General features: G+C 50.6%; 3 protein-coding genes and 1 long non-coding RNA gene across 4 annotated transcripts; 2 read left to right on the top strand and 2 right to left on the bottom strand.

The window, feature by feature from the left end:
• Positions 1-552: 552 nt before the first annotated feature.
• LOC101881673 (gastrin-releasing peptide) lies at positions 553-4,411 on the top strand. The gene is made up of 3 exons (XM_005141030.3): positions 553-761; positions 1,457-1,707; positions 4,030-4,411. The coding sequence occupies exons 1-3, from the start codon at positions 614-616 to the stop codon at positions 4,081-4,083; spliced, it is 453 nt and encodes a 150-aa protein (XP_005141087.3). The 5' UTR covers positions 553-613; the 3' UTR covers positions 4,084-4,411.
• Positions 4,412-8,737: 4,326 nt separating this feature from the next.
• On the bottom strand, positions 8,738-10,739 carry LOC117437890 (retinal homeobox protein Rx2-like). The gene is made up of 3 exons (XM_034072539.1): positions 10,472-10,739; positions 10,158-10,387; positions 8,738-9,214 (listed from the first exon to the last, which is right to left on the bottom strand). Exons 1-3 carry the CDS (start codon positions 10,737-10,739, stop codon positions 8,762-8,764), a joined length of 951 nt encoding a protein of 316 aa, XP_033928430.1. The 3' UTR covers positions 8,738-8,761.
• LOC117437891 (uncharacterized) lies at positions 10,009-12,005 on the top strand. The gene is made up of 3 exons (XR_004550523.1): positions 10,009-10,262; positions 11,210-11,343; positions 11,733-12,005. It is a non-coding gene; the product is annotated as an uncharacterized lncRNA (long non-coding RNA).
• Positions 12,006-15,362: 3,357 nt separating this feature from the next.
• LOC101881340 (complexin-4) lies at positions 15,363-25,657 on the bottom strand. Its single transcript, XM_005141028.3, has 3 exons — positions 25,491-25,657; positions 23,025-23,112; positions 15,363-15,725 (listed from the first exon to the last, which is right to left on the bottom strand). Exons 1-3 carry the CDS (start codon positions 25,655-25,657, stop codon positions 15,498-15,500), a joined length of 483 nt encoding a protein of 160 aa, XP_005141085.2. The 3' UTR covers positions 15,363-15,497.
• Between the last annotated feature and the right edge of the window lie 390 nt (positions 25,658-26,047).

Raw genomic sequence — 26,047 nt, 5'->3', positions numbered from 1 at the left:
CTGTGAGCCTCAAGCGCTGCTCCCCTGTGAGCCTCAGGCGCTGCTCCCCTGTGAACCTGGCTCCTCACATCCATCCCTCCCCCTGGATAACCCTGGAACACGCTACAAGCCCTCGTTAAACCTGCCCCTGCGCTCCCATATCCAGCCCTGCGGCCCCGCACGGGACGGGCACACGGGAGCGGCTCCCGGGGCTGCGGGAGCAGGAACGGGCCCCCCCCGACGGGGCGGGAGCGGGCGGGGGCCGGGGGCGGCCGCAGCCCCGCGAGGAGGCGTCAGGAGCTCCCGCTCGCGCCCGGTCCCGGCTCCGTATAAATGGGCGGCGGCGGCGGCAGCGGAACCGGTAGGGGTAGGGGTACCGGCACCGGCAGCAGTAGCGGTACCGGTAGCGGCAGCGGCAGCGACAGCGGTAGCGGTACCGGTAGGGGTACCGGTAGGGGTACCGGTACCAGTAGCGGTACCGGCAGCGGTAGGGGTAGGGGTACCGGTACCGGCAGCGGTACCGGCAGCGGTAGGGGTAGGGGTACCGGTACCAGTAGCGGTACCGGCAGCGGTAGGGGTACCGGTACCGGCAGCGGTACCCGTCAGCCGGACCTCGCGGCCCCGGGGCGGCAGGATGGGCGGCGGCAGCCCTCGGCGGTCCGGAGCTCTGCCGCTGCTGGCGCTGGCTCTGCTGGCGGCTCAGGGCAGCTCTGCTCCCGTCCTGCCCGGCGGATCCCCCGCGCTCTCCAGGATCTACCCCCGCGGCAGCCACTGGGCTGTGGGTAAGTGTCCGTCCGGCCCCGACGGCGGCTCCGGGTTCCCCGCGTCCAACCGAGCGTCCCTGTCCCCACCGTCGGGGGGGATGATGCTGCTACCGCTGCCCTCCCTGGAACGGGAACCCCGAGCACCGCAGGAGCTGTCGGCACCTGGGGAAGCCCCGGGGCGCTCAGCGGGGGCTCCTCCTGCGCCGCTCCTCTCCCTCCCCGTCCCAGTAACCTCCTGTGCAACCTAAAGCCAACTATGGTTCCAGTTTGGTGACCACAAAGAGCGGTGTGTCAAAGAGCACCCAGTTTAGCTCCTAGAAAGGCACCAGAACATAGCCACAGTTCCCACATGGCATGTCAAGGCAGGGAACGTCTCAAGCCTGCTTCTTACGGTTGGACTCAATGATCTTAAAGGTCTTTTCCAACCGAGCTGATGCTGTGAGTCTCCATCCACTTGTTATTCCAGCAGTCTCACCAGGTGCATGCCTCTGGTCCCAGGCACAATGCTTGGGGTTCTCTGCCTTTTCTCAGCAACTTTTTCTCTGACAATGTAGAATAAAAGATGTGGGAAATTGTGTGTGACATTTCCAGTTGTGCTTTGCCTGTGCCATTCCCTCCATGCTGTCCATCAGTTCCATCTTCCAGCTGATGCTCGAGCAACCAAATCTGTACCAGTCTTGGGTAATTTCATGCTACCATAATTGTTGTTCCAGGGCATCTAATGGGGAAAAAGAGCACTGGAGATTTCCCTTATGCTTACGAAGAAGAAAACAAGACCCCATTGTCAGCATTACCTGAGAACATGAAGCAGCTGGAAGACTACCTGCAGTGGGAGGAAATCTCCAAGTATTTGCTACGGCTGCTGGAAAGGAGTGAAAATAAAAGTGCTCATGTTACCAAAGGAGGGCTCCCCTGGTACACCAGGAGTACCTGGGATGCAGATGACAACAGCAGCTGGAAAAGTGTAAGTAAGGACAAACCTGTACAAACACTCCATATGTTCACTTGCATTGTACGGTAACAGAGCAGCTTCCAGCTTGTGGGTTGTCCAGAAGAGCAGCAGAAATGCATCTTGTGCACTGGTCATTCAGTAAAGTGTCTGCTCTTGAAGACTGCTTTACTGAGTAGTGATTATCTTGATTGCCTCATCCCTGGCAGTGTTCAAGACCAGGCTGGACGGGGCTTGGAGCAACCTGAGCTACTGGAAGGTGTCCCTGCCCATGGCAGGGGGTTTGGAACTGGATGAGCTTTAAGGTGCCCTCAACCCAAACCAGTCTGTGATTCTATGTTTATATATATTATATATATTATATATATTATATATATTATTGATTCTGTCATGAACTGTGCTTACAAAGGCTGAAAGTTGTCCCTGGTAAGTGCAAACACTTCCAAGTGTGTGTTCTCTTACCCTGCATTTTTGTGCTCAGACTTTGAACATATACATGGAATAATGAGATCATTGTCTTAAACATCCAGATTCTCCAGTGATTAGAGTTCTACTGAAACTGTCTTCTGTGTGAGTAGGATATATAATGACTTGCAGAACCTCATTTTGCCACCAAAACTTTGATATCCAGCATTCAACAGTTACTTTGTCTCTATCTTAAAGTAAAACATAATCATAAGAGTAGTATGAGTAGTAGGTACCCTGTGCTTTCCAACTGCTGGACACCTGATTATCTGCAGCCCAGACAGATAAGTGTGTTTTATTGGTTTTCCCAGCACCCGATGGTTAAGTTTGTGTCTGCTTGAAATCTGTCTTCCGGATGAAGATCAGAAGATGGGAAGGGATGTGCTTTGCTTTTCTTCAGGGCTGTGATATTTAGATCATGATCATTGTTATTTTTAACAGAGGAGGCCGTGTTTATGAAGGTGTAATTCTGGTACCTATGAACGTCAGTCATATGTGTACACAGGGATACAACAGCATTTGGATTGACTCTAGATTTCCTTGGGTGTGAGGGGTTCTGTGTTGCACAGGTTAGACATCCCCCTTGTTTAAGGTGCTGCTGCCCCACAGCTCACACAGGGGCCCTGTGTACAGGAGTGGTTGATGTAGCTGTTTGGCTGAGGGAAGCAAGCTGGTGATGATGGTGTGGTGCACATAGGAACCTTGTACTTGGCATTAAATACTTCTCCAACCATATTGTGTTTGAGTTTGAAACAGGAACTGCTCTAGGAGGGGTGAGATATTGTATTTCCAGTGGGCTACTGCTCACTGTGAAATGGCCTTTTGGACTGAGGCATTGAAATGTGACCAAAACCCAGTAAATCATGAACCTCATCATCAGCAGATGGAACAGCCATCCCAGGACCGGATCACCAGCGAGGGGGCTGTGGGTGCTGTCTGTAGGCTGAGCATGCACCTGCAGAGGTGCTGATGGCTGTGTGTGTGCAGCTCTGTGTTCCCATCCACTGAATGGGAGTGAAGGCAAGCTGCATTGGGAAGATGTGGACTTTGCTTCATGGACTCATTCACATTTAGCAGATTTAAGTCAAACTCTGAATTCTAAGTTTAAGAACAGAAATCCCCCATGCTAAAGGCTGCAGAACAAGATACAGACACGTAGCAGGAGTAAATACAGAGATGTACTTCAGGTAACCCAGATCAGGGTCTTGCTTGTTAGGTCAAACTCATTCAGTTCATTGTTCACCACTAATGGCCACACTGTGCTGTACATTTCTCAATAACAATAATAATAAAGTCTGTCTAAAAGACTCATTTGGAGTAGGAAAGATGCAGTAACACACAAATAGTCCACAAAGCCAAAGGAATTAGCACAACAGTTCTGAGCACTAGGCCTACAGTGGTCACCTCAGTTCATTTCTTCTGTTTTCAGATATTAGCAGGCACATTAAGCTCTTGCCTGTGAATAAATGACAGGTAAAGTAGGTAAAGATCAGACAGGAACTCTCTCCTACAAGTTAGGCCCTTGGTTTATACTAAGTAAAAGTAACAAAGCTTTAAATTGTTTCTATGGCTTGGTTCAGTTGAACATTAATGAGCCACTATATAAATGAGATGCAGGCAGATTCTTTGGGAGGATGACTTTCCTCATGCTTTGGCAGTTGGGTATTACACTAACTGAGACAAATGAGGTCTATTTTGGGAAGATTATTAGGAATGTGTTTGCCATGTGAATACCCAGAGCAAGGGCTAGTTTGGGCAGATTATTGGGAATGCACTTGTGATGTGAACCCACAGAGCGGATCTATATCATTAACTTAGCGAATTACTTTCTCCAGGATTGCTCTATAAACAATATTCTTCTCTTTTGATTAGATGATGGAGTATCTGCTTCAAGCTGTGGATATGAAAGAGAGCACTCCAAGCTGAAGGAAGGTCTCTAAGTCATCACGAAGTGGAATACTTTCAATAAGAGACTATATTTCGCAAGCACTTGATTGCATCAGATAATTAACAAGGTCTCTTTTCTGTAAACAAGATTTCCTTGGTGTAAAATACCTAAATACACATATTCTTGTATGTTCAAGCAGTGACTAAACTCTTTACTACCAGGCTGCATTTTCTCACTTGAATGATATATTTAATTGTCATGGAAGGGTCTTCCAATTAATGATATGACTTATCTAATCAGTTCATCTCTTAGTTCAAACCTAGATGACATTTCCACATTCGCAATAAATAGTACTAACAAAAGGCTGACTTTATACTCTCATTTGGGTTAATAAAATGGAAATGGGCTGTGCCACAGCCAGTAACAAAGGAACAACAGAATGATTCATTCCCAGGGAAGCTCTTCTCCAACTGAATTGCTCCTTGCTCAGTAGTTTTTTATCACTCGGGGGGATCTGACACAGCCTTCCTAAGGTATGGAGTGTGTGGTGCTCCCTCACATGCAGGCAGCGGGGGGATCTGACACAGCCTTCCTAAGGTATGGAGTGTGTGGGGCTCCCTCACATGCAGGCAGTGGGGGATCTGCTGGAAGACATGCTGCCTCCTCCTCTGACTGGCGGTGATGTGGCAGCTCAGCATCCCCACGCATCCCCAGCCATGCGTTAGCAGGTCCAGTACCACTGTACACCCCCCTGAGACTGTAGCAGGAGTGTTGCCTCCCAGGAGAACAAGCTCAGCATAGAGCAAAGGAGAGCTGGGTAAAGGAGTGACAGTGCTCAGCACTAGTGAGGACACCCCTACAGGGTTTGTTCTGGGCATCCCAGTACAATGGGTACATAGGCAAACCAAAGAGAGTGCAATAAAGGGCCACAAAAGGTGATTCAGGGGCTTTCCCATCTCTCTTGGAAGGAAAGGCTGTGGCTTTTGTTGGCTTTGAAGGTCTATTCCAGCCTGTATTCCATGGTTCTATGGGCGGTTCAGGTGAAGTTCCTTCCGTGTCCACAAGGCGGAGACATCGCGCCGCTGTCGGCGCCCGGCCGGTCCCGGCGGAGGAGGGAGCTCAGGTGCTCCCGGTCCTGCCATGGGTACGGACCCCGGCTCAGTGCAGGGACCCTGAGCACCTCCGCCCAAGTCCTTTGCGCCCCCCGTGCTCTGCCAGGACACCCGGAGAGGACAAACCTGTGCCTCAGTTTCCCTGCAGGTAGAATGGGGCTCCCCCGTCCCGCAGACAGCACCCAATGAACTGCAAGGGTCTCCCGAGCCCGTCCGGCAGGGATGGAGGGTTGGCCCTGGCCAGAGCCAGCCTGGCGCTGCTGGAAAGCAACCGAGCTGGTCTCCATGCCAGACCCGCCGTGGCTTAAATAGGTCAGGTGTCTTTGCAAGGCTGCTTGGGTTCTGACAGGGTTTGGAGCAGCGGTGGGAAGGCAGAGATCAGAACACACATTCTGCTGAGCATGGTGCCCGCAGGACAGCTCCATGAGGGCATCTGCCTGATAACTGTGTATTCAGAGACCTTCAAAGCTGTTTGTGGTGACTGTCTTCTGTCCCTCAGCTCATAGCACTGACCTGTGCAAAGCTTTACACTTGTGTGTGCTGAGCCTGGGATTTCTGAGCTGGGCAAAGGCAGCCAGGCCTAATGGAAACACTTCTCATGAACAGAGGTCTGCCTACCTGTCTGTGTTCACATCTTAATGAGAACTACCCGGGATTAACCTCCTTTGCCAGTGGAGACACTGCTCCAGGTGCAGAGATGGCCAGAGCTTTGCAGCAGATGCACACCAGACAGTTCCATGTGTAACACAGGGATGTGTGCCCATCCCTACTGCTCACAACAAAACAGCTACTCTTGGGAAAGCTCTCACAACTCCTCACAGCTTCCTCACCAAACCCTATGCGCTGCTGTGACCACTGACAAACCCTGTCCTACAAGTTCACCTCTCCCTAAAGGGAACAACGTTCACTGTCTGCAATCGCTCCTTGCAGAGTACAGTTCTTAGCATTCCCACTATTTCTTTTATCCCTTATTCAGATGGTGCAAAGAATACAAATACAGACACTAAAAATACTCCCTTGCTAATACAGTTTAAGCAAAAGAAGAGCTAGATCACTGGGAACAGGCCATGTAAGAGCCTTAGCAAAGTTGGAGTAAAGAAGTGGTTAAGGATCTAGATGATTTAATCCACTTTTAAGAAAAGGTTTTACAGTCAGCAATTAGATGCTGTTTAAGGAATTAATCACTAATGGGTCATTAACTCTGACTGCTATTGTACAGTTAACAACAGGATTATTAGACTCAGCACCCAATTAAGGAGAAGATATTTACAACAAAATGAACAAATGAGCTTTTAAAATGGCCTGGGACAGTTTGAGGGGAGCACAGACAAGCAGGCAGGGCACAAGGGAGCCCTGATTTCCTGCGTGCCTCTGTCCCTGTCTTTGGCTGGGCAATATTTACCTGCCTGTGCCCACTTCTGCTTGGCTGTCAAACTCTTCAGCAATAAACTGATAGCTTTCCTGGAAGGACGTGACAGCAGTTTATGCATTACAAGGCTCACATGTGCAATGTATAACACAAGACCTGCTTGTGTGTCAGTAAAAGAGCAATCCTCACAGCTTGTCTTTCACTGCTTACTCCCAGGACCATAATGGAAGTGAGGATCTGGTTTGTTTTCTGCTGTCCTGTCATACTCTTCTCTAGTGTTAGTCCCCAAGCACCAGTGCTGATGCCAGCACTGATCAGAAAGTTCAGGGGGGAGGTTCCAAAGTCTTTAGAGGCTCAGAACCAGAGGCAGCAGGGAGGGAGGGCAGGGCTGTCAGAATGGGGAACAACATCACTGACATCTGGGGGGTTTATTTGCTCATCAAGAGCAATAAGCACAGGCAGGAATCGGGCGCCAGTTGAATGTGCTTGCACTCAGGAGGGCTTTGGGCATCAGAGCCACAGCTGGACCACAGCCGAGTAATGACAAGAGGGATTGTTCCCATGGCGAGGAGGAGGAAGAGCACATGGAGCCTGAGCCATCATTCGTTAGTGTGTGTCGCTACTGACGCAGCCAGGGGTGTGCGGGCACGTCTGGAGCACACCAAGAGACACCCTCCATCTGTAGCACCGTTGGTGATGCCACAGAGCTCACCTGGGAAAGCTCTGCTGGACTGAGACCTGAGCCCAACAGAACAGGTTTGTTCTCCTGCTTCCCCTGAGTTCACTGAGGCCTCCTCACAGAGTTACCAAAGCATCTCCCTGCTTCTGAGAGCAACAGTCTGTCCCTAGCAGCAGGGAAGCAAAGAGCAGTGTACTGGGAAGGCTGGGCACCACCATGGTTGTACACACAGCAGCAGTGTACTGGGAAGGCTGGGAACCACCATGGTTGTACACACAGCAGCAGTGTACTGGGAAGGCTGGGAACCACCATGGTTGTACACACAGCAGCCATACATCGTGCCCAAGCAGGGCTACATCCCCCTCAGTTCAGTGGGGCTCCCTGCACCCCCTGGAGCAGAACAGCTCAGGGAAGAGAAGCCCAGGCACAGCATGAGCTCTGCTCCAGAGCAGGTTGGATCCGCAGGGACGCTGGGAGAGAGGAAAAGGCATCTCAAAATAGAGGGATTCCTATTATTATCTGTAAGAGAAGCTCTGCAGACAATAGGTGGGGGCTGCTGAGGAGGAGGCTGTGAAGGGATGTTTAGAAACTGCTGTCTGAGGTTAAAAAGCTCTCTGAAGTGAGGCTGAACAAAGCTGACATACTTGTTCCTGACAGGACTCCTAGAAGATACGCACAGATTGGGAAAATATAATTAGACGCCAGCCTTTGTCTGGCCACAACGAGTGGGAAATGGTGAAAGGAGAGGTCCCAGTCTGCATTGAATCATCCCCAGGACACAATGAGGGCACTTGTGCATCCTTCTCTCTTCCCTAATGAGAAACGTTAATTGCCACAACCTCCAGAGTGTGTAGAGCACCCTGTGCCCAGCGGAGGAGAAGGGTGTTTCATTACAGCTTCTCAGCCCCATTACAGGCAGTAACGGAGATAATGGAAAAGAAAGATGCCACAGTTTTAGTTTCAGCAGCCTGGTGATGGGCACTGTGCATGCAGAGGAGCCAGCTCAGCACCGCTCTGGCTCCCGGGGCTGCACTGGGCAGGATCACCCCATGGGTGCTGCTGACAGCTCCGTGCTCCCAGTGCCCAGCAGCTCCATCTGCCCCAGCCAGGCCTGTCCCAGCCCCGTTCTCCCCAGCAGCGCAGACCAGGTCCAAGCAGCCCATTGGGGTGCACAGCACCACACACAGCCCTCACGCAGGATGTGCCATGTGGGGGTGCAGCAGAAAGCCCTCCCCAGGTAACGCAGGCCTCGGTTTCCAGCCACCTTACACAGCTCCTCACCCTACTGCAGCTTTATTGCAACTAAAGTGTCCAGCCAAGGAGGGAGAGCAAAGACTGTTTTCTAAGCTATGATCAGCCCCTAACTCTGCAGGGCACGTGGAAAAGGGAGTTAAAAGGACCACAGAATACACAGCAAGTCAAGGCAGGGGAAAGGCTGAGCAAGGGACACCCTCTTTCACCTGGCTGTCCACAGAGCAAGAGCAGGGCCAGGGTGTCCCTTGGGCATCCCAGCAGCAGCCTCCCCTGCGGGTTTCTCCCGGGGCAGAAGAGGGAGTTCAGATTGTCTGCCAGGGTTTGCCCATGGACTGGATGTGCTCCTTGGCCTTCAGCCGCAGGGCAGCAATGCTGGTGTTCCTGGGGTCTGCCTCCTCCAGGGGGAACTTGTCCACAAAGGTGGCTCCACACTGGTACGGTGGTGGTGGCCCCATAGCCCCCAGCGGCTGCAGCGCGTGGGTCACTGCTGGAGAGTTCAGGAAGGGCGGAGGGGTGTAGGTGCCTGGCAGGCTCTGCGGTGAGGACACGAAGCCAGGCAGGCTCTGCAGGGCTGTGCTGCTGGGCACGGGTGGGCTCAGCCACGTCTCCAGGGGCAGGTTGCTGCTGAGAGGACCCATGGGTGCTGCCTGTGGTGAGCGGTTGAAGGAGAGGATGGGCGAGTCCTGCAGCTTCATGGAGGTCACTTCCAGCTTCTCCTGCCGCCTCCACTTGGCCCGTCTGTTCTGAAACCAAACCTGCGGGCACAGCAGTGTTAGCTGGGATGGCACCAGCAGAGCATTACCCAGGATGGCACCGGGCAGAGCGTTAGCCGGGATGGCACCGGGCAAAGCAGCAGGATGGCACCGGGCAGAGCAGCGTTAGCCGGGATGGCACCGGGCAGAGCAGTGTTAGCCAGGATGGCACCGGGCAGAGTGGCATTAGCCGGGATGGCACCAGGCAGAGCAGCGTTAGCTGGGATGGCACCGGGCAGAGCAGTGTTAGCCGGGATGGAACCGGGCAGAGCAGCGTTAGCTGGGATGGCACCGGGCAGAGCGGCATTAGCCAGGATGGCACCGGGCAGAGCAGTGTTAGCCAGGATGGCACCGGGCGAACCGGCTGCCCCCGCGGAGGGCAGCGGCTGTGCCCCCGGTGCAGCGGTGCCCACGGAACACAGCGAGTGGGGCACACGGAGCGGCGGCCGGAGGGGCTCGGCCGCACTGCCCCTCGGCTCGGCAGCCCCGCAGCCCTGCGCTCGGCAGGGAGCCCGGCTGCGGGGAGAGCAGAGCAGCGTGAGCCGGGGCTCGGCCAGGCCATCCTGTTCCCCTGCCCGTCCTGCTGCCCTGCCCGTCCTGTTCCCCTGCCCGTCCTGTTCCCCTGCCCGTCCTGTTCCCCTGCCCGTCCTGCTCTCCTGCCTGTCCTGTTCCCCTGCCCGTCCTGCTCCCCTGCCCGTCCTGTTCCCCTGCCCGTCCTGCTCCCCTGCCCGCCCTCCTGCCTTGCCTGCCCGGCTCAGCCGCCGCCGCCCTGGCTCACAACCGTTCCGGCTGCCCCGGGCCGGGTCACACCAGCCAGAGGGCAGCGGTAGCGGCTGCCGGACGGAGAACGGCCCTCGCTGCAGCCCCGTGGGGCCGCTCCGCACGCAGCGGTCGGTGCGGGGCCGGGCTGGGCTCGCGGGCCGGTTGCTGCCGGTGCAGGCGTTACCTGGACGCGGACCTCGGGCAGGTTGACCTTCATGGCGAGCTCCTCGCGGCTGTACACGTCGGGGTAGTGGGACTTCTCGAAGGCGCGCTCCAGCTCGTGGAGCTGGTACGTGGTGAAGGTGGTGCGGTTCCGCCGGTGCTTCTTCTTGGGCTGCTCCTCGTCCGACGGCTTCGCCTCGCCGCCGCTGCCGGCGGGCAGCTCGGGGCTGGCGCTGCCGGGGCAGTAGGGCTCTGGGGGGGACACCGGCTGTCACCGGAGGGAGAGCTCTCCGCCGGCCCCTTCACCCGCCCGCCCCTCCCGCCCGCCGCGCTCACCTTGGAAGCGCTCGGCTCGGGCCTGGGGCTCGGCCGGCGGCGGCTCCCCGGTGACCCTGGGCAGGCAGTGCCGGGCACAGCGCCGGTCCCCGTCCTTGGCGCTGCCGTCGGGGGGGAAGGGCCCGAGCATCCCGTCCTCCTTGGGGAAGCCCAGGATGGCCTCGATGCTGTGCAGCCTCGACGGGTTCCCTCCGGGGCTCCGCGCCGCCTGCGCGGACAGCGAGAAGGCGCCGTCGGCCATGGCGAGCGGGGCGCCGGGAGGGTGCATGGGGCTGTCGGGCCGCGGCCCCGGCTCGGAGCTGCGCTCCCGCCCGGCCCCGGGGCGGTGCGGGCAGCTCTGGCACGGAGCCTCCTCGGGGCGGGGGAGGAGGGCGGGGGGCGGTGGGTGAAGGGGCAGGCGAGGCCCCCGCGCCGCTCGGCACGGAGGGAGGGCAGCCCCGCGGCCCCCCCGCCCCGCCCCGCAGACCCTGCTCCCGGCCCCAGACGGCGCCGGGAGATGCCATCCAGGGCCCGCGAGGCGGGGCGGGCCCGGAGCTGCCGTCGGAAACCGTCGTGGCACCGATCGGGACGGGCCGGGAGCCGCCGGCGGGGGGAGAGGCTCCGGTCCACGGAGGGGTTGGAGCCGGGGCCAGCTCTCGGTGGGGCTCAGCCCTGAGCTGCTCCGCGGGCTCTGGGAGCCGCTCGGACTTCCTCCCACTTAGCTCCAGCCTAGATCCGTCCCTGGCATCGGTTTTATAGGCAGCCCCTCAAGGGATGGCATGCAGGAGGATGCCGTGGCACTATCCCATGTCAAATGCGAGGGTAAAACGCACTGAGGGTAAAGGCTGATTCTCTGGTTCCCTGCTGGGCTCTGCCTTCAAGACCTTGTGAAGGTGCGTGCTGGCTTTTTTTTTTTGGGGGGGGGGGGATGGATTCTGCAGAAGGAGGTGGGCTCAGACTTCACAGGGAAAGCACTGGCTTTCTGAGGACACTTTCCAAGGTACTGGTATGGGACAGACCCTGTGGTCTTGTCCTCTGGTACAGGAGTAGGGTGGGAGGCTGGAGGGCTTCATGGGAGACCACAGAATGCTTTTGGAGGTAAGGCAGAGAGCCAAGTCCCAACCCTCCCTTAGTGCTTGGCCTGATGGAGGACTTGGCACAGTACTTAACCAGGCAATGGCCTCATGTCTTCTGCCTCCAAAGTCCTCCTTCCTGGAGCAGTATTTATCCTGCTTTTCAGTTTGTCACTCTTCCATGGTAGCACTTGCAAATTCCCCTGCAGCATCAAGCGAAGTGACAAACACAGTAACATCCAGAGTGGTTTTCAGCCTGCACTCAGATTTGGAGATTCTTCTGTTTCAAGCCTGAGGAGAGTGTATGTGAATGGACACTGCCGCTGCTGCTTCCAGACCTATCAGCTGGTCTAATAAAAGGTGTGAGCTCTCTCAACAGATCTGCATCTTTCCCTCCCTGCCCCAGCAGGATGCATTCTGTGTAGTTTCTTCCCAGAGGAATGACTTCAAACCAGAGGTTTGCCTCTGCCGGTGCCCACCTGTTTTTGGTCTGCTATTCCAAAGTTAATTCCTTGTGGAAGTGCTCAGCTTTTCCTGGCTCCAGGTGAGCTTTGCCTTACTCACTGCTCTGGGGGGCTGGGGCTGAAAGAACTCAGCCATCCATTGGCAAAGAGGGAAGAGGCCAACAGAAGAGACAAGAAAAGGTTAGTGTGGCTTTTGTGCACAATATGAAAAGCAAGTCAATACCATTGTAGGGGCATTGGAGGGTACTCAAAGCAATCAGCCAGGGGCCATTGTGTTCCTTTAATCTACATGTGTGTTTCCCAAGAACTCTATTAGTGAAGATGAATGAACTGTGCAATGTCCCTAATTTCTGCTAATTTGGTCCTGGGGTTTCATGGCTCTGCAACCAGCACAAAAGGCCCTGGCCCTCCAGAAGCCCTGGGCAAACTTGGGAATGGGCTTTACTTGTGGCCTGGTACAGATGCTGCTTTTAGGTCACCTGTCAAAACTGTCAAATGCAGGGACAAGACACAGCCCTGGCCCCTCCAGCTCCATCCTTTCCCTCTTGCTTTGCTTCAGGCACAGAGTGTGGTGGAACTGCATTGCTCTGGGGAGAGGAAGTCTAACAGTTCCTCTGGTAATCATAGACTGACACAGAGATGTTAGGATGGCAAAGAAAGGTAACTGAATATCCCCCTTTGTGTCTAATGTGTGAGCTGTCAGCTGAACCCTCTGCTGCCAGTCACCTGGGACATACGTCACGCTAGGGAACCTGCACCCACCGCACTTTGCATACTCTGTGTCCCCAACAGATTGTTAACACCTGAAAGAACTCTCTTTGCCTTTTTTTCTACCCAGAATCTCCTCAGCGTGCAGCATAAGAACCTTCTCAAAGCACAGGGTGTGAAGCAGCTGCTGTGTCCCCATCACTGCAGCACTCACTCCTTGACAGTCACCTCCTGCTTGCTTTCTGGGGCGATTTGTGCCTGCCCTGCTTGTGTTTTCTGCACCAGTTCCAAGGTGGCAGGTTGGACTCTCATGGGGAGGGCAGCACAGAGCCTGAGCCTCTATGGGCTGTGCTGCCCCACGTCCTGGCTGTGGGTACAGGGTGGGCTGTGGCTGCTCGGGGAGCAGGGCAGCCCTTGCTGGTTGGGGAGCAGCTGGGCTGGGCTCACCACACTCAGCCATCCCTCCGGAGAGAGGGAGTGTGGGTTCATGCTATAAGGCTATATTAATGCAATCCTTCTTTACTTGTTTTCCAATTAGCCTAATTGAATTCGGATTGCTTAAAAGTGGGCACTAGAGACATTTATCCTGATGGGATGACGGCCTTGAGCTCCAGCGATCCTATTAACTATAAGAACTCAAATCCCAGGTAGGGTCCGTCCAGCAGTAGCTCCCATGTGACCTAACACTTTAATCTGCTCCTTTTCCATGCAGCACACACACAGAGACACACACACAGACATGTACACCTGCATGCATGCGCATATGTGCGTGCACATATGTACACATCCATTTGTCCCTCCCCTGGTCAGTACAGCCAGGGCTGGGAGCAGCCTCACTAAGCATGGGAGTGAGCCTGTCCTGCAGCTGCCCCCCAGCTCCACTCACTCCTGCCAGCCCCAGCAGGCTCTTGGAACCTGATTAATCACTTGTTGGGTGATTTTGGTTGTACTTTCTTCTCTGACCTCTGAAACCATGAGCAGGGTGACCCCAAATGTAATCAGCTCCTTCAAACCTCCAGGTGCTTCCAGGAAGATTTCCAGGATGTCCCAGACACATTTTAATTCAAAGATTGAAAGGCTCAGGCTTGTGTTTTGTGGGTGAGATAATTCAGTCTGTGAAGTACCAGAACAGCATAGACACCTACCAGATTGATACAAATACAGAGGGAAGTGGATTGATCCTCACAAACCTCTTTCCACACAGACAAATTGTCTGATGACACCTGAGAGCAGGACCCCGAGAGACAGAAAGTACATCAGACGTCTTGGTGGGTTTAGGCAGTGTTTGAAACCAAGCTAGCATTTGCTAGCCCTGATGCTTGATGAACATGCTGAACTTCTCCACTGAAGAAACGACCTGTTGCAATGTGAGAGCCACTGGCATTTCTCTCTAAATGGACCAGGGCATCCTCTGGAAAAGAGTGAGGAAGGAAAACTTGGCAACTTCTGTGTTTCTTAAGTAAGAAAGAAGTGAGCAAGAAGAAAAGGCACATTTCATAGGACTGCACTGGGGAAATACTTGATAACAGGTTCTCAAACAAGTCTATGCAGCTTGTATTTGAACAGTGATTGCTGAAAGAGCTTTTCCAAGATGATCTCTTGCACCCAAGAACCCCCCTACAAAGAGCTGTCCCATGGAGGACAGGTCCAACGTCTCCAGAGGAGAGGAAAAGGGTAAAAAGACGAAAGAAAAACGTGTCAGGAAAAGAGAGAAAGAAAGGAGACAAACCAAACTGTGTTTAGTGCATGAATTCATTTAAAATGAACACTTTTACTTGGTTGGGTGGAGGAAGAGAGAAAGAGACTTACAAACCTATAGGAAGGTGCTACATGTGCTCATCTGCAAACTGCATTCACAGGCTAGCTTTTGGGAGAGCATGCAAAGTCCTTCCTTTACTAGGCTCAGGAGTAGCACTGTGTACAGCATCCATGTGCGTGGGCTGTACAGCTCTGGGGTGGGTTGTCACGCATGGTGACTACAGCAGTGCAAGCTCCCAGCACAGACTGACTGATGCTCCTGGGAGCTCACTTTCACCGTAGCCTCTACCAGTGATTTGCTGGTACCCAAGCCCCAGAATCTGGCACAGAGCAGCCAAGCTGGGGGCCTCTGCTGTCTCTTGGTGTTTGACCAGCACTTGAAGCCAAGAGACATTAAAGCAGCCTGGAGAAGTCTGTGTTGCTGCCTGATCATGCTTCATGGATAGCTACCCAGCCTTGGTTCCCTGCAAGCCCCCGCTCATACAGTGCCACTTTTGTCCCAAGCTGTAGAGTTAAACGCTTCACTTTAGCCTTTTGCTGTATTGAGAACAGAGATGGTCAAAACCATATTTTAAAGGACTTTCAGCAGAAATGGCAGCAGTGGAATACTGGTTGTGTCCAAATGTTTGAAATACCCATGGGTTTGTTAGACAGATTTCTTGCTGAAAGCACTATTAAATGAGTGACTGCCTGTATGTTGTGCACCAGAAGCACATTGTTTCTCACTACACATTTAACAGCGTTCTGATCACCTTGACAACATGAAGAAGGCACGTTTTTCCCCACTGTCTGCTTTCTTGAAGCTATTTTTTTTCTATGGGGAAAAATGCTCTGTTAAAAAGTGATGCTCAGCTCTAGCTTCTCACTGAAGTCACAGCATGTCATTCCCCCCCCCCCTCCTTTGGGGTTTTAAGTCTCTCTCTCTTTTCTATATTTACATTTAATGCTATAGAGCTAAGTGCATTCCTCAGCCTGCCCTCACTCTGCAGCCCAGCCCCTCTGAGACAAGGCTGAAGTCATAACCCTTGGACCTCGCTGCCTCTTCTACATCACAGAACACTTCTGCTCTGCAGCCTGTTTGATTTCAGTGAAGGTAGCTTGTGCTTTTTCTTTGATGGCATCCATGTCCATATTCTGGATGTTCTGCAGCTGCCCCAGGATAGAGTCCTTGTCCTCTTCCTCCACTTGATCTTCTGCCACCATCTTCTGCAGGTCTTCTGGCAAACCCACGTCATCTCCAGCCATCTGTATTTGATTCTCATCCAATTCACTCTGGTACAAAGAGCAGAAAACAAGGACAGTGCATGAGAGCCTTTCTGCTGCCCCAGGATCTACCCCTGAGCCTCTCCTTGTCAGTTGTTTGGGGGTTCTATTGGTTTTAAGGAGAACAAAACCATCGGCACAGATGCCTCAGTCCAAGCTGTGAACTCAGGAGCCCCCATACAAGTGGGAAGGTTTCTCAGGTCTCTCTCTGAAGGGTTTCAGTAGTTGTTCTGAGGTGTCAGGAGTTCTCAAAACAAAGCCCTCAGTGGCATTTACCATTTTTGAAGGCTTTGCCATATGTGTTAACTGTGGTAACATGCTGATCCTGCAGGAAAGCCACAGGTTACTCGCATCCACCAAAGATGTGCCACAATAGACTGTCATCTGTTGTGTGATTCAGTCCACGAAGCAGAAGCTTTAGAACTGTGTGGTTATCATTTCCCTATGTATATGTTGGTGTGTGCTTTTTAGATATCAGCACTAAACTGATGCTTTCCTGAAGAAAGATGCATTAAACTTAGGAAAGAAATACTGGAAACAAAGGTCTCCATCTTCCCCAGACTGCATCTAAGCTGTATCTAGGTCTTTGATTGGCATCCCTGAGCTGTAAAGAAGAGCAGGGGCTGCTGGCACATAATGTGCTGGTTGAAGTGGGGTAACAGGAGGACTTAGACAACAAAAGAGAGGATGAAGGTTGGGTGTGAGTCTGAGAAAGCAAAAGGAGACAGAAGGAACTGGGTAAGCAATTAGAAGGGCTGAACTGCAGCAAGTACTACACACACTCGCTTCCTGCCTGCCCATCAGTGGGGCTGTGTCAGTTCCTAAACAATAGTGATTTTGTTCACATTTTATGGTGGATTCTGCTGCATCTAGAGCTCAGAAGAACAGGATATTTTGACACAGTTCACACATCAAAGATAAGCATTAATGCCTCATTACATCTCCAAAATGAAGCATGACAGCAGCAAAGGCCTGATATGAATAAGCAGCAATGCTATCAGCAGGAGGTGTTTTTGAAAGTGAGCGAGGTCTCGGGTTTGCATGAATGAACGAATGCAAGAATGAATGGGAGGATGTATATGAGCAATGTCTGTGTAGTTTGGGCCCTAGCAAGACAGGCAGACTGGGATGCTTGACTGTATAGCCACTATTTACTGTGATGTGTATTTACACTGCTTTCTATTTGCAATAGCTGTACTGATTAACCTCATTTCTCCTCATATTTGTTAGGAAAATATGGAGGAGTGTATCATGATAGTTACTACTATGTGGCTAAAACAAGTAGGGATGTCTCTTGGCTCCTTTGGGTGAGGCTTGCTGCTAGAAACAATATCCCAACTGGCAAAAGTGTTCTTTATACAGTGCACACAAAGGCCACTTTGGCAACATGAACAGTTGTTTGGCATGCTGTTGCCCCAAAGCCCCCTGCCCTCCAGAAGCCCAGTTTGTTGTTCACAGTGGTCTCTGATCAAAGAAGAACACATTCAGATGCAGTCTAAAGTAGCACAATCTAATACAATCTAAAGTAGCACAGTTCTGCTCAGGTCACCTGCCTCTACCCACTTTGCATTTGGTCTGGCCTTGAACAGACCGAGTATGAGCTTCAACAGGGCAGGGCTGCTCAACCACAGTACCTAAGATGTGTGTGGCCTCTTCTCTTTCTTCTAAGCTTTGCCAGAACTCGTCCTGTTACTTGGATTTGAAAGGGAAATGCAGGATTAAGTTCCTGATTTTACCTGCCGGGTTTGGTTTGGTTTTTAAGTCTGGTGGAAATAAGTTCCAGAGTTTTCTCACAAGGATGTTCTCAAAGTCAGGCTGATGCTGCAAGTGCAAACACACAGTGAGTCTGCAAGCTCCAGGCTCACACTTCTGGAAGTCAGGGCCAGAAATGTGGTGCTGTAAAGGCACTGTGTCCGTTAGCTGCAGACAGCAGCCTGCAATCAGAGTGTGCAGATCCCAACTGTTCCAGCTGGACCTATGTGGGGACTGTGCCTTGCTGAAGGCCAGAGAGGGCTTGGACAGTGCTAGAGGCACTGCCCTCCATCAGAACACATTCAGCTTGGACTATAGAGGGCACCCAAAACAGACAGAGCTCATGGACAGGACAGCTGGGACTGTGGACTCTAACAAACCCATACAGAAAGCCTCTCTGGACCCTGCCAAACCTGCACTGGACTGGCTGGCCTCCCTCCTGATGGCTCCAGTCCTCACAGTCTCCAGGTCCCTGCAAGTGTTCAGCCACACTTTTGGTATCTCTGAGAACACATCTATTCTAGTAAATTAAATATGCCTGGCACTGGTGTCTTGCCCCAAGGCCAGCTGGCCCCGAGCAACCCACTGCAATGCCACTGAGCTCTCTTGCTCTACCAAACAAGGTGGTCCCCTCTAACTGCCCACTGGGAATGCCTGTCCTAACTCCAAGACCAGCCCTGGGAAGTGCCTGGGAGAGTGCTCAGGCCAAAACTGGGTCAGACACTATTCTGACAATCCAACAGCATAGGTAACACAGCCTAGTGACTGCTAATATTCTTTGACCCTGAGTAGTCACTCACATCCATCTAGTTAGAGGTGCAATATAACACAGACTTCTTTCTGTATACATGATACACAAGTGTAAACAGAAAACACAGTCTATAATCTAAATACAGCCTAAATCTGCCTATATGAAGGCTGTAAACAGAAGAGATCGAAGTTCACAGAGTAACCCACAGGGGACCCAAATGGTTTCCAGCATCACTGTGTGATGAACTGCTTCCCTTATGTCTACCTTACCCTATCGTAAGATTTACCTATGCCTATGTGCAAAGATCCTTTGGGCAGGTGAATCCAGACCTCACCCTGTGATTCATCACCTATAATGTTCCAGTTACATACAAAATCAGAATTCATCCTGCCTTGACTGTGAGTGGGATTGCTGGCAAGTAATGCAGCAGCCCCAAGCCGGCCGTGCCATGCAAGGGCTGCAGGTACCTCACAGGTAGGTACAAGGAGCCACAGGCTGCAACCAGCAGCCTTGTCTCCCACTCCCAAACACCCATTTGTGCATCCCTACACGAGGATCCCAGTTTGGAGCACAGGAAGGTGTGCGGAAGCTGCTCAACACCCCAGCTGTCAGGGCCTCATAGGCATCTTCCTATGCAGGAACAGGAGCAATCCTGTTCCCACTGCTCCTGACACTCACAGTGATTCCATTTTTCCACAGCTGTTTCACTCTGGTCTAAAAATCATTTAGATCAGCAAAAGAATTCAGCACTTGCTGTAGCTCAGCTCTTCTAATTGCTTATCCAGTTCCTTCTCCCACCTCCTTTTGCTTTCTCAGGCTCACACCCAACCTCCATCCTCTCTTTTGTTGTCTAAGTCCTCCAGTTACCCCACTTACCAGCCCGCTATGTGCCAACAGCCCCTGCTCTTCTTCAAGCTTAGCAAATGCTTGTTTTCAGATGCTTATCTAAAGCCTGTATGCTTTATGAAGAGCTTCCCCTGAGCCAAGTTTCTGTTCCTGCCTGGTCAATGTGCATCCCCCGCAGCACAGTTAGAGCCTATGCAAGGGCTGCATACGAGGAAAAAACCCTTTAATTCTGGAATGGTGCTATTCATGAAATCAAGCCTTGACAATATTCCCATCATAACACAATAGACCAAGAGATTACATGACTACAGCCCCTTTCACGGGGAGAAAACTTTCCTTTTTAATGTCTACAGCAGCACTTGTCATTGAAAAGACACCTGATTGCATCCGAATACTCTTTCTCTCTAAATATCAGTGAATGAGAAACATCCTGCTGCTCAGTAACAGCATCTCACAGAGCAGTGCCCACACAAGTGCTCTGACTAGGGAAGGGATCCACCTGCATGGAGCAGATGACACAGTCCCTTCCCGAGGTGTCAGTAACTCATACAGCACAGCACAACCCCCAGCACTGCTGTGGCAATAGGCTGACAGGAGCAGCAGCAGTTGAGGTGACATGGTGGGTACCAGTGATGTGAAAGGGGTGCTGGGGGTCAGTATGCGTGCCCTGAGGTTGCCATACTGCAGATGAGGTCTTTGGACAGGCCTGTTGTCAGATGCTCCTCTCCAGGCATCATCAACTCACATCCCTGTGTTTAGACCTTGCAGGAAGTAATTGATTACTGATCTCAGGTCAGGAAACTGAAATGATTAAGAGAATTTGATGGGGTTTTTTTTAATTATAATAGTATTTATTTCTGTATTTATTTTATTGAAATATTTCACATAGAGGTGAAGTATTGAATACTCTGGGGATGAAAAAGTTGTCCATAGATCAAACATCTCATGGCTACAAACATCTTTCTGATGACAAACCTAAGTTGACAATTCTGTTAATAGGATTAGGTTCATTAAGGGACTGCTTTCTCTTATAAATCTGGCCCAGAGAGCATGGAGCGTTAGCTTTTGCACTGAAAAAGGGGCCCTGCTTAGTCTTGAATTTCATGCTCTCATTTACAATGTGTGCTAGTGATTGATACTGGTAATATTCAGGGTTTCTATCCCCTACTAAGCTACCTGAAATGACTTTCATTTTTCAAAATAATTAATGCATTATCACACATCTGAGAGCATTTTGCTGCCAGAATGTATCAGAGTTGAATTTTTATCAGCATGCACATCATCATTTCATTTTCTTCCTGATATAACTTATGTTTTCACAAGGGCTGACAAAAGGAAAGCAGACCTTCATTCAAGAAGTGCTACAGAGGTAGACACAAATGCCAAAAAGCATATCCTGCATAATTCACTTGCAAGCACTCCACATCAGCAAAACTGAGTAGATGCTTAATATCTTCTTAGCTGGCTGAGAGCTCCTGTCCTGGGAGGCAAGCCTCCTATTGTTGTTACTGCAATCTAGCCCCAAAGTGCACCGTGTACAGCAAAGTCAATATCCTGTGGAGATGGGGCAGATGACCACAGCATGCTCTCGAGTACAGTGAGGTGGCAGTGTGCTCGTTGGACGTCACCAAGGGTGACTGCAGAGACCTCAGAACTGAATGGAACACTACAAATGGGAGACTTTCAAAACCAGAGACACCAAAGCTGCCCTAACTTGGAGTTGAGAGCTAGGCACCAAGTGGTCCTGAAGCCTTTGGAACTACTGCTGCTCCGGAGCTGGCTCAGCACACACCTCCTACAGGAAAACAAAGCCTAATGATATTTTATTGCTCAGCTGCTAATGAAAATGCTGGTGTTTAGAGGTTTAGACCTGCAATCCAATCAACCACTTCAGATCTGGTACTGTTCTTTTTCATAATTAATCTTTCTGTAATTAAACTCACCCTCAAGATACACTTTCTTGTCTTGTCACTATGCTGAGCACCCATGGCTCATAGAACAACTGGTATATTGCAACTGATGAATACAGACAAGCGTCAGCATATAATCTGCCCTTGCTCCTTCTACTCCTATATATGAAGGGCACTTAGGGACAGGACAAGGAGGGATGGCTTTAAGATGCAAAAGAAGAGATTGAGATGAGCTCTTAGGCTCACCCTGTGAGGGTGCTGAGGCGCTGGCACAGGGTGCCTAGAGCAGCTGTGGCTGCCCCATCCCTGGCAGTGCTCAGGTTGGACACAGGGGCTTGGAGCAGCTGCTCCAGTGGAAGGGGTCCCTTCACTCTTTAAGACAATGAACTGTGCCTTCAGCTGATCTTAACAGTTGAACATCCTGACAGAGCAGTTGATGTGAGAGGAGCTGTTACAGAGGAGGGTGCTCACTGCAGACTTGCTGATGAAAGCTTTGTTCAACACTGATGCACCCAGAGGGTGAGCAGAGGCAGCTTAACTGACTGGAGAGCCTCAGTGTTTGCTCCTCTTGCTCCCCCCCAGTACCAGTCTCAAACCATCCTTTTTAAAAGAGCACTTCTGTTTCTTGCAGTCACCCAGCAAGGATTCGGCTGCAAAAACCCACGCTTGAAAAGTCAGCGAAAAGACATTTTCCAGCCTGTTTATAAGGCCTGCCCGAAGGGTTAAATCCAGGTGGTACAACTTCATCTGAGTCCCAAGGCTGAGCCACTTCTCATGCAAACTGTGAGCGGCCTCGAGGGCTCAAGCAAAGGATGAAGAGTGGTGCAGTATAATGAACGTGGCACTAGAGGGCCTCTGGCTTGGCAACAGCATCAAACACACTGCGAAACCCTCATTTGTAGTTCGTATTGACAGCATCTGAGCACTTCCTGAGCACAGGTGACTTCATGGGTCCCTCCTCTCTGAGAAAACCCAGGGGGCACAGACCAGAGCACCAGAACACTGCCCGCAAAGGGAACAGCAACCAGGGGACTCCAGGTAGCAGCTATTATTTGATACATAAGGCATTTGCTCAAATAATACATTTTCAGCAAGTCCCTGAAGTCAAACTTGACACAACTGTAAGATAAAGACATCTAATGAAGCTGGACAAGGAAACCTCGTTAGAAATCCTTTACAAGCAATGAAGGAGTGAGCAGGCTAAAAGCAGTTTAGTAGCATCTAAAGCACCACCATTCTCAGATTAGTTATTCCTGGGAGAACTCACATGACCCTTTAACAACCTACGAGTAAGGAGCCTATGCAACCCTTAGCCTCCAAAGACTTAGCAGAAATAAGCTTTTTTCACTGCCTGCACACAGACTGAAGCTCAGGGATGGATGCAATCCAGGTTTTAGAAGAGGGAAGGCTCTCTGTGGTATCCCAGGCTATGGGAACACATGGTGTACCCGTCTGTGTCAGGGCGGAAGGAAGCAGCTCTTAAACTTTCCCCCTTTCCCAGTAAATCTATGAAGTCAACAACAGCAACTGCAGAACCTGTGTCATGGTGCAAGTAGTGCAGAGTAACACAGCATATGGGGCTAAACCAAAGGAACATAAGAGATCAGAACACAAAAATCAAGAAATGTTATGTACATAGTAGAATAATTAACCCCCATTAGGGTTAGGGTCTGCTCCCCTCTCAGAAGGGTCTGAACACAGCCTCTGGAACTACACAGATCTCTGAGACCTGTGTATAACTGTCTTCAGTGTTGACTCTAACAAAGACAACCCTCCAACCTGCAGTTCCTTGCTTTCCAGGAAACTTTAGTGACTTCTGCTTCATTCATTTCATCATGTAGGGCTCTATGTGCCTTGCTGTTAGACTCACCTACTGAGCAGAGAAAAACAGGTCTAAAAGAAGCAATGGCCAGGGAAACCATGGCTCTGGCCTCCTCCATCTCTGTACTGAGCTGCAGTGGGGATCCCACTAGCAAAGGCAGTTTGTGCTGGCAGTTTGTTTCCAAAGTCAGCCACAGAAGGAGGGGAGGTCAGGAACTGCAGGCTTACCTTGGGGAGTCTGTACTTTTCCCTCAGATGAACCCTCAGACAGGCTCGCTCTGCTTTTTTCTGTGCAAATGCTGCATCTCTTTCCATCCTGGAAGTCAGAAAAAGTGTTTCAGGATACCAGTAAAACAGAGTCTTTTACACTGAACCAGTTGCTTGGCTGCATAAAGCTACACAGAGGAGCTATTGCCAAAGTTATGGATCTTGTCCAAAGGCACAGAAGGAGTAATTATTGATACCAATAAAGTGATGCTAAGGGGCCAGAATTCCCACCCTGCTGCTTGTTCTCAGAACAGTTCCCTTGAGTCCTGTGAAGAAGACAAGACAAACCAATTGGGAAGGATAAACTGCTTGCCTGGAGTTTCTATCTGTACCAGCTGTTACTGCTCACTGTAACAATGAACAACTCCAAAAAGCACAACAGGGCAGTTATGCTTATTCCTTGTTTATTCCATGGGGGCACTTACACAGCTGCCTGTCAGTTCTCCTGTTCTACAAATGGGACGTTCTCAGTATACCACCACACATACAATGGCAGAATAGTCTTTCTGGCTCAGACCAAGTCTATCTATCCTGGAGTCCATTCTCCACAGGAGACAGTAATGGAAACAAAACAAGCATCAAAACTGCCCAGCTTCCAAACCTCAGTGGTGTAGGGTACTGGAGCTGGAAGTTGTCTCTCCATCATCGTTTTTAATAGCCTGGGATGATCTCTGTCATCTATGACTTTTCCTGGTCTTTTCTGCATGCTTTTATTGTTTCAGAACAATAGATTAACTGGAAACCATCTAAGCTGCTTTCAGCCACTCATTGACAGCAAGATTGTTTCAAGCCTCTCTGGAATATTTTCCCTGTTTCTCAGCCTGCCCACTCCTCCAGAGGAGCCATTAGCAGCCACAGTCAGTACTGGGATACGTTCCCACAGGGCAGTGTGTGTGCAGCATTACTGCACATCCCTTCAGGTGTCCTTTGAGGCTGAGGGGCAGGAGGGGATTTTCTGCTCAGGTAGACTGGAGCTTTTCACTTGTCCTGGCACCACGGGCAGACCTGGCAAAGCTCACTCAGCCCATCTCCCACCAATGCCTGGCCTAATCTTAAGCCTTTTTGTTCTGGAGGATCTAATCACTCCCTGGAACACGACGTGGTGCAGGTACAGGAAATGGCTATAAGAGTAGCTGTGTGACAGCCTATGAGGTACAGCACAAACTGGTAGTCACCTCGTGCTTGAACTCTTGTGATGCTGGAAGCAAACTCTATGTGACAGTGGTGCAGACTGCCAGCACAAGCCACTGGTTTGTTTCTGCACAGGACACAGCAATTTGTGCTTTCTTGCACACACATTTTGTCCTCTTCGAAAGTACTTCCTATGCTCCTACCATGGTTCCAAACAAAGTACTGCACCGATTCCTCAGTACAGGTCAGTGTGTAACACACATGCCACACTTGAAAACCTGGCAAAAGTAATCCTTTTTCCAAGCAGTTTCCCTATCCCAGGAACACTGTTTTGAGTCTCAGTTTCAATCCAGCATCTTCCTGCTGCCAGGCGGCTCTCTCCCTTTTAAATATGCCTTGACAAAAGGCACAGCAAACCCTGTGTTCTGTTCCAAAGCAAAGGATACTATTCAGGGGTTTATGACAGAAAGGGTTGCTAAATACAGACCTGGATACCTCAATGCCGTCAGTCATTAACCTTTCACCTATAATCATCTTACACGAAGGATTTACACAACCATTATGTAATTGACCATTACAGGAGCAGATGCATTTGAGATTTAAAAGTCAAGCGTTTATTTATAATTATGTATGATTTGAACTCCCACTCGTCACGTCCTCTATTTTACTTCTGGTTTGATATTTAAACACAGCAAGTGGTAAAAACTGTAGTTACAGTCAAAAGATTGAGATTCATCAGGTGAAAAGTTCTGATTTTGTAGTTTGCAAAAGAAAAACCAAACTGAAAAATGCAACTACAAAAAATAATCATCTCAAAGCTTTTATCTAGATAAATGTCATCCGTTCGAAGCAGCACTCACTGCTTGTTCCATGTCTGCCATAGCAGATGCAGACAGATAAAAGACTGAGTACTGAAAGTGTATCCACACCGAGTTCTAGGTGAACAAATCATACATGTTTTAGAATTAACTCCTGAGCAACAGCTTGTACCTATGGATAAATGACAGCTAAAGTAACATCAACTAGGAATGAATCCAGCCTATCAAGGTGTGGAGATAGGAGGAAAGCATAGAGAGAGTTGGGGGGGGCAGGGGACACAGGCGGACAGATGACATGCATAGTATTTATCATTTCCAGTTGGTGAACTTTTATTTTGTAAAGTCTCTTTAGCAAAGGTTCATCTGCTTTAAGGAAAGGGAAGAGCGCTGAATGTTCGGCTTCTTCTGGGGTTATCTTTATCTGCACAAAGTTACCAGCAATCAGCCCCATACTGATAATAACGGAACAGGTACTCACTTCTCCTCAACCATTTGCTTTTGATACTCCTCATACTCCTCTCTGGTCATTCCTGCAGCTGCTGCTGGATCAGAAGGAGTGCTTTCTTCTTTGCTTTCTTCCCCTCCACCTCCAAGTCCCAAATTCTTTACCTGGTTGCTCAACATACTTTTCATTAGAAAAGCCATCTTCAAGGAAAAAGGAGCTACAAGCAAACAACTACAACAAAGCCAAACCAAACCGAACACCTTCTCAAAACCAGCAACTATAAGCAAGAGAGTTCCTACAGCCCCATCAGCTCTTGAAGGGCACAATGCTAGTGAAACGTGAATGCCAAAACCAGTTTGTCAGCCATAATCTGGATTAAAGAGTGAACTCCTTAATATCTAGAGGCAGATGGTTCAGATTACCCCAAAAAAATCATTAGATGCAGCTCCCTACTTTTTATATTAATACCTTAAGCTAATTTACACAAATGCAGACAAATCAATCCTAGTGTGCAACAGCATTTCCACTTCTTGAAACTCTCACTTTCAGAGCTGAAAACATTCTCTGGAACACAACAGATCTGAATTACA

Source organism: Melopsittacus undulatus, chromosome Z, assembly GCF_012275295.1.
Source record: "Melopsittacus undulatus isolate bMelUnd1 chromosome Z, bMelUnd1.mat.Z, whole genome shotgun sequence".
Classification (NCBI taxonomy): domain Eukaryota; kingdom Metazoa; phylum Chordata; class Aves; order Psittaciformes; family Psittaculidae; genus Melopsittacus; species Melopsittacus undulatus.
This window is presented reverse-complemented; position numbering and strand designations above follow the sequence as displayed.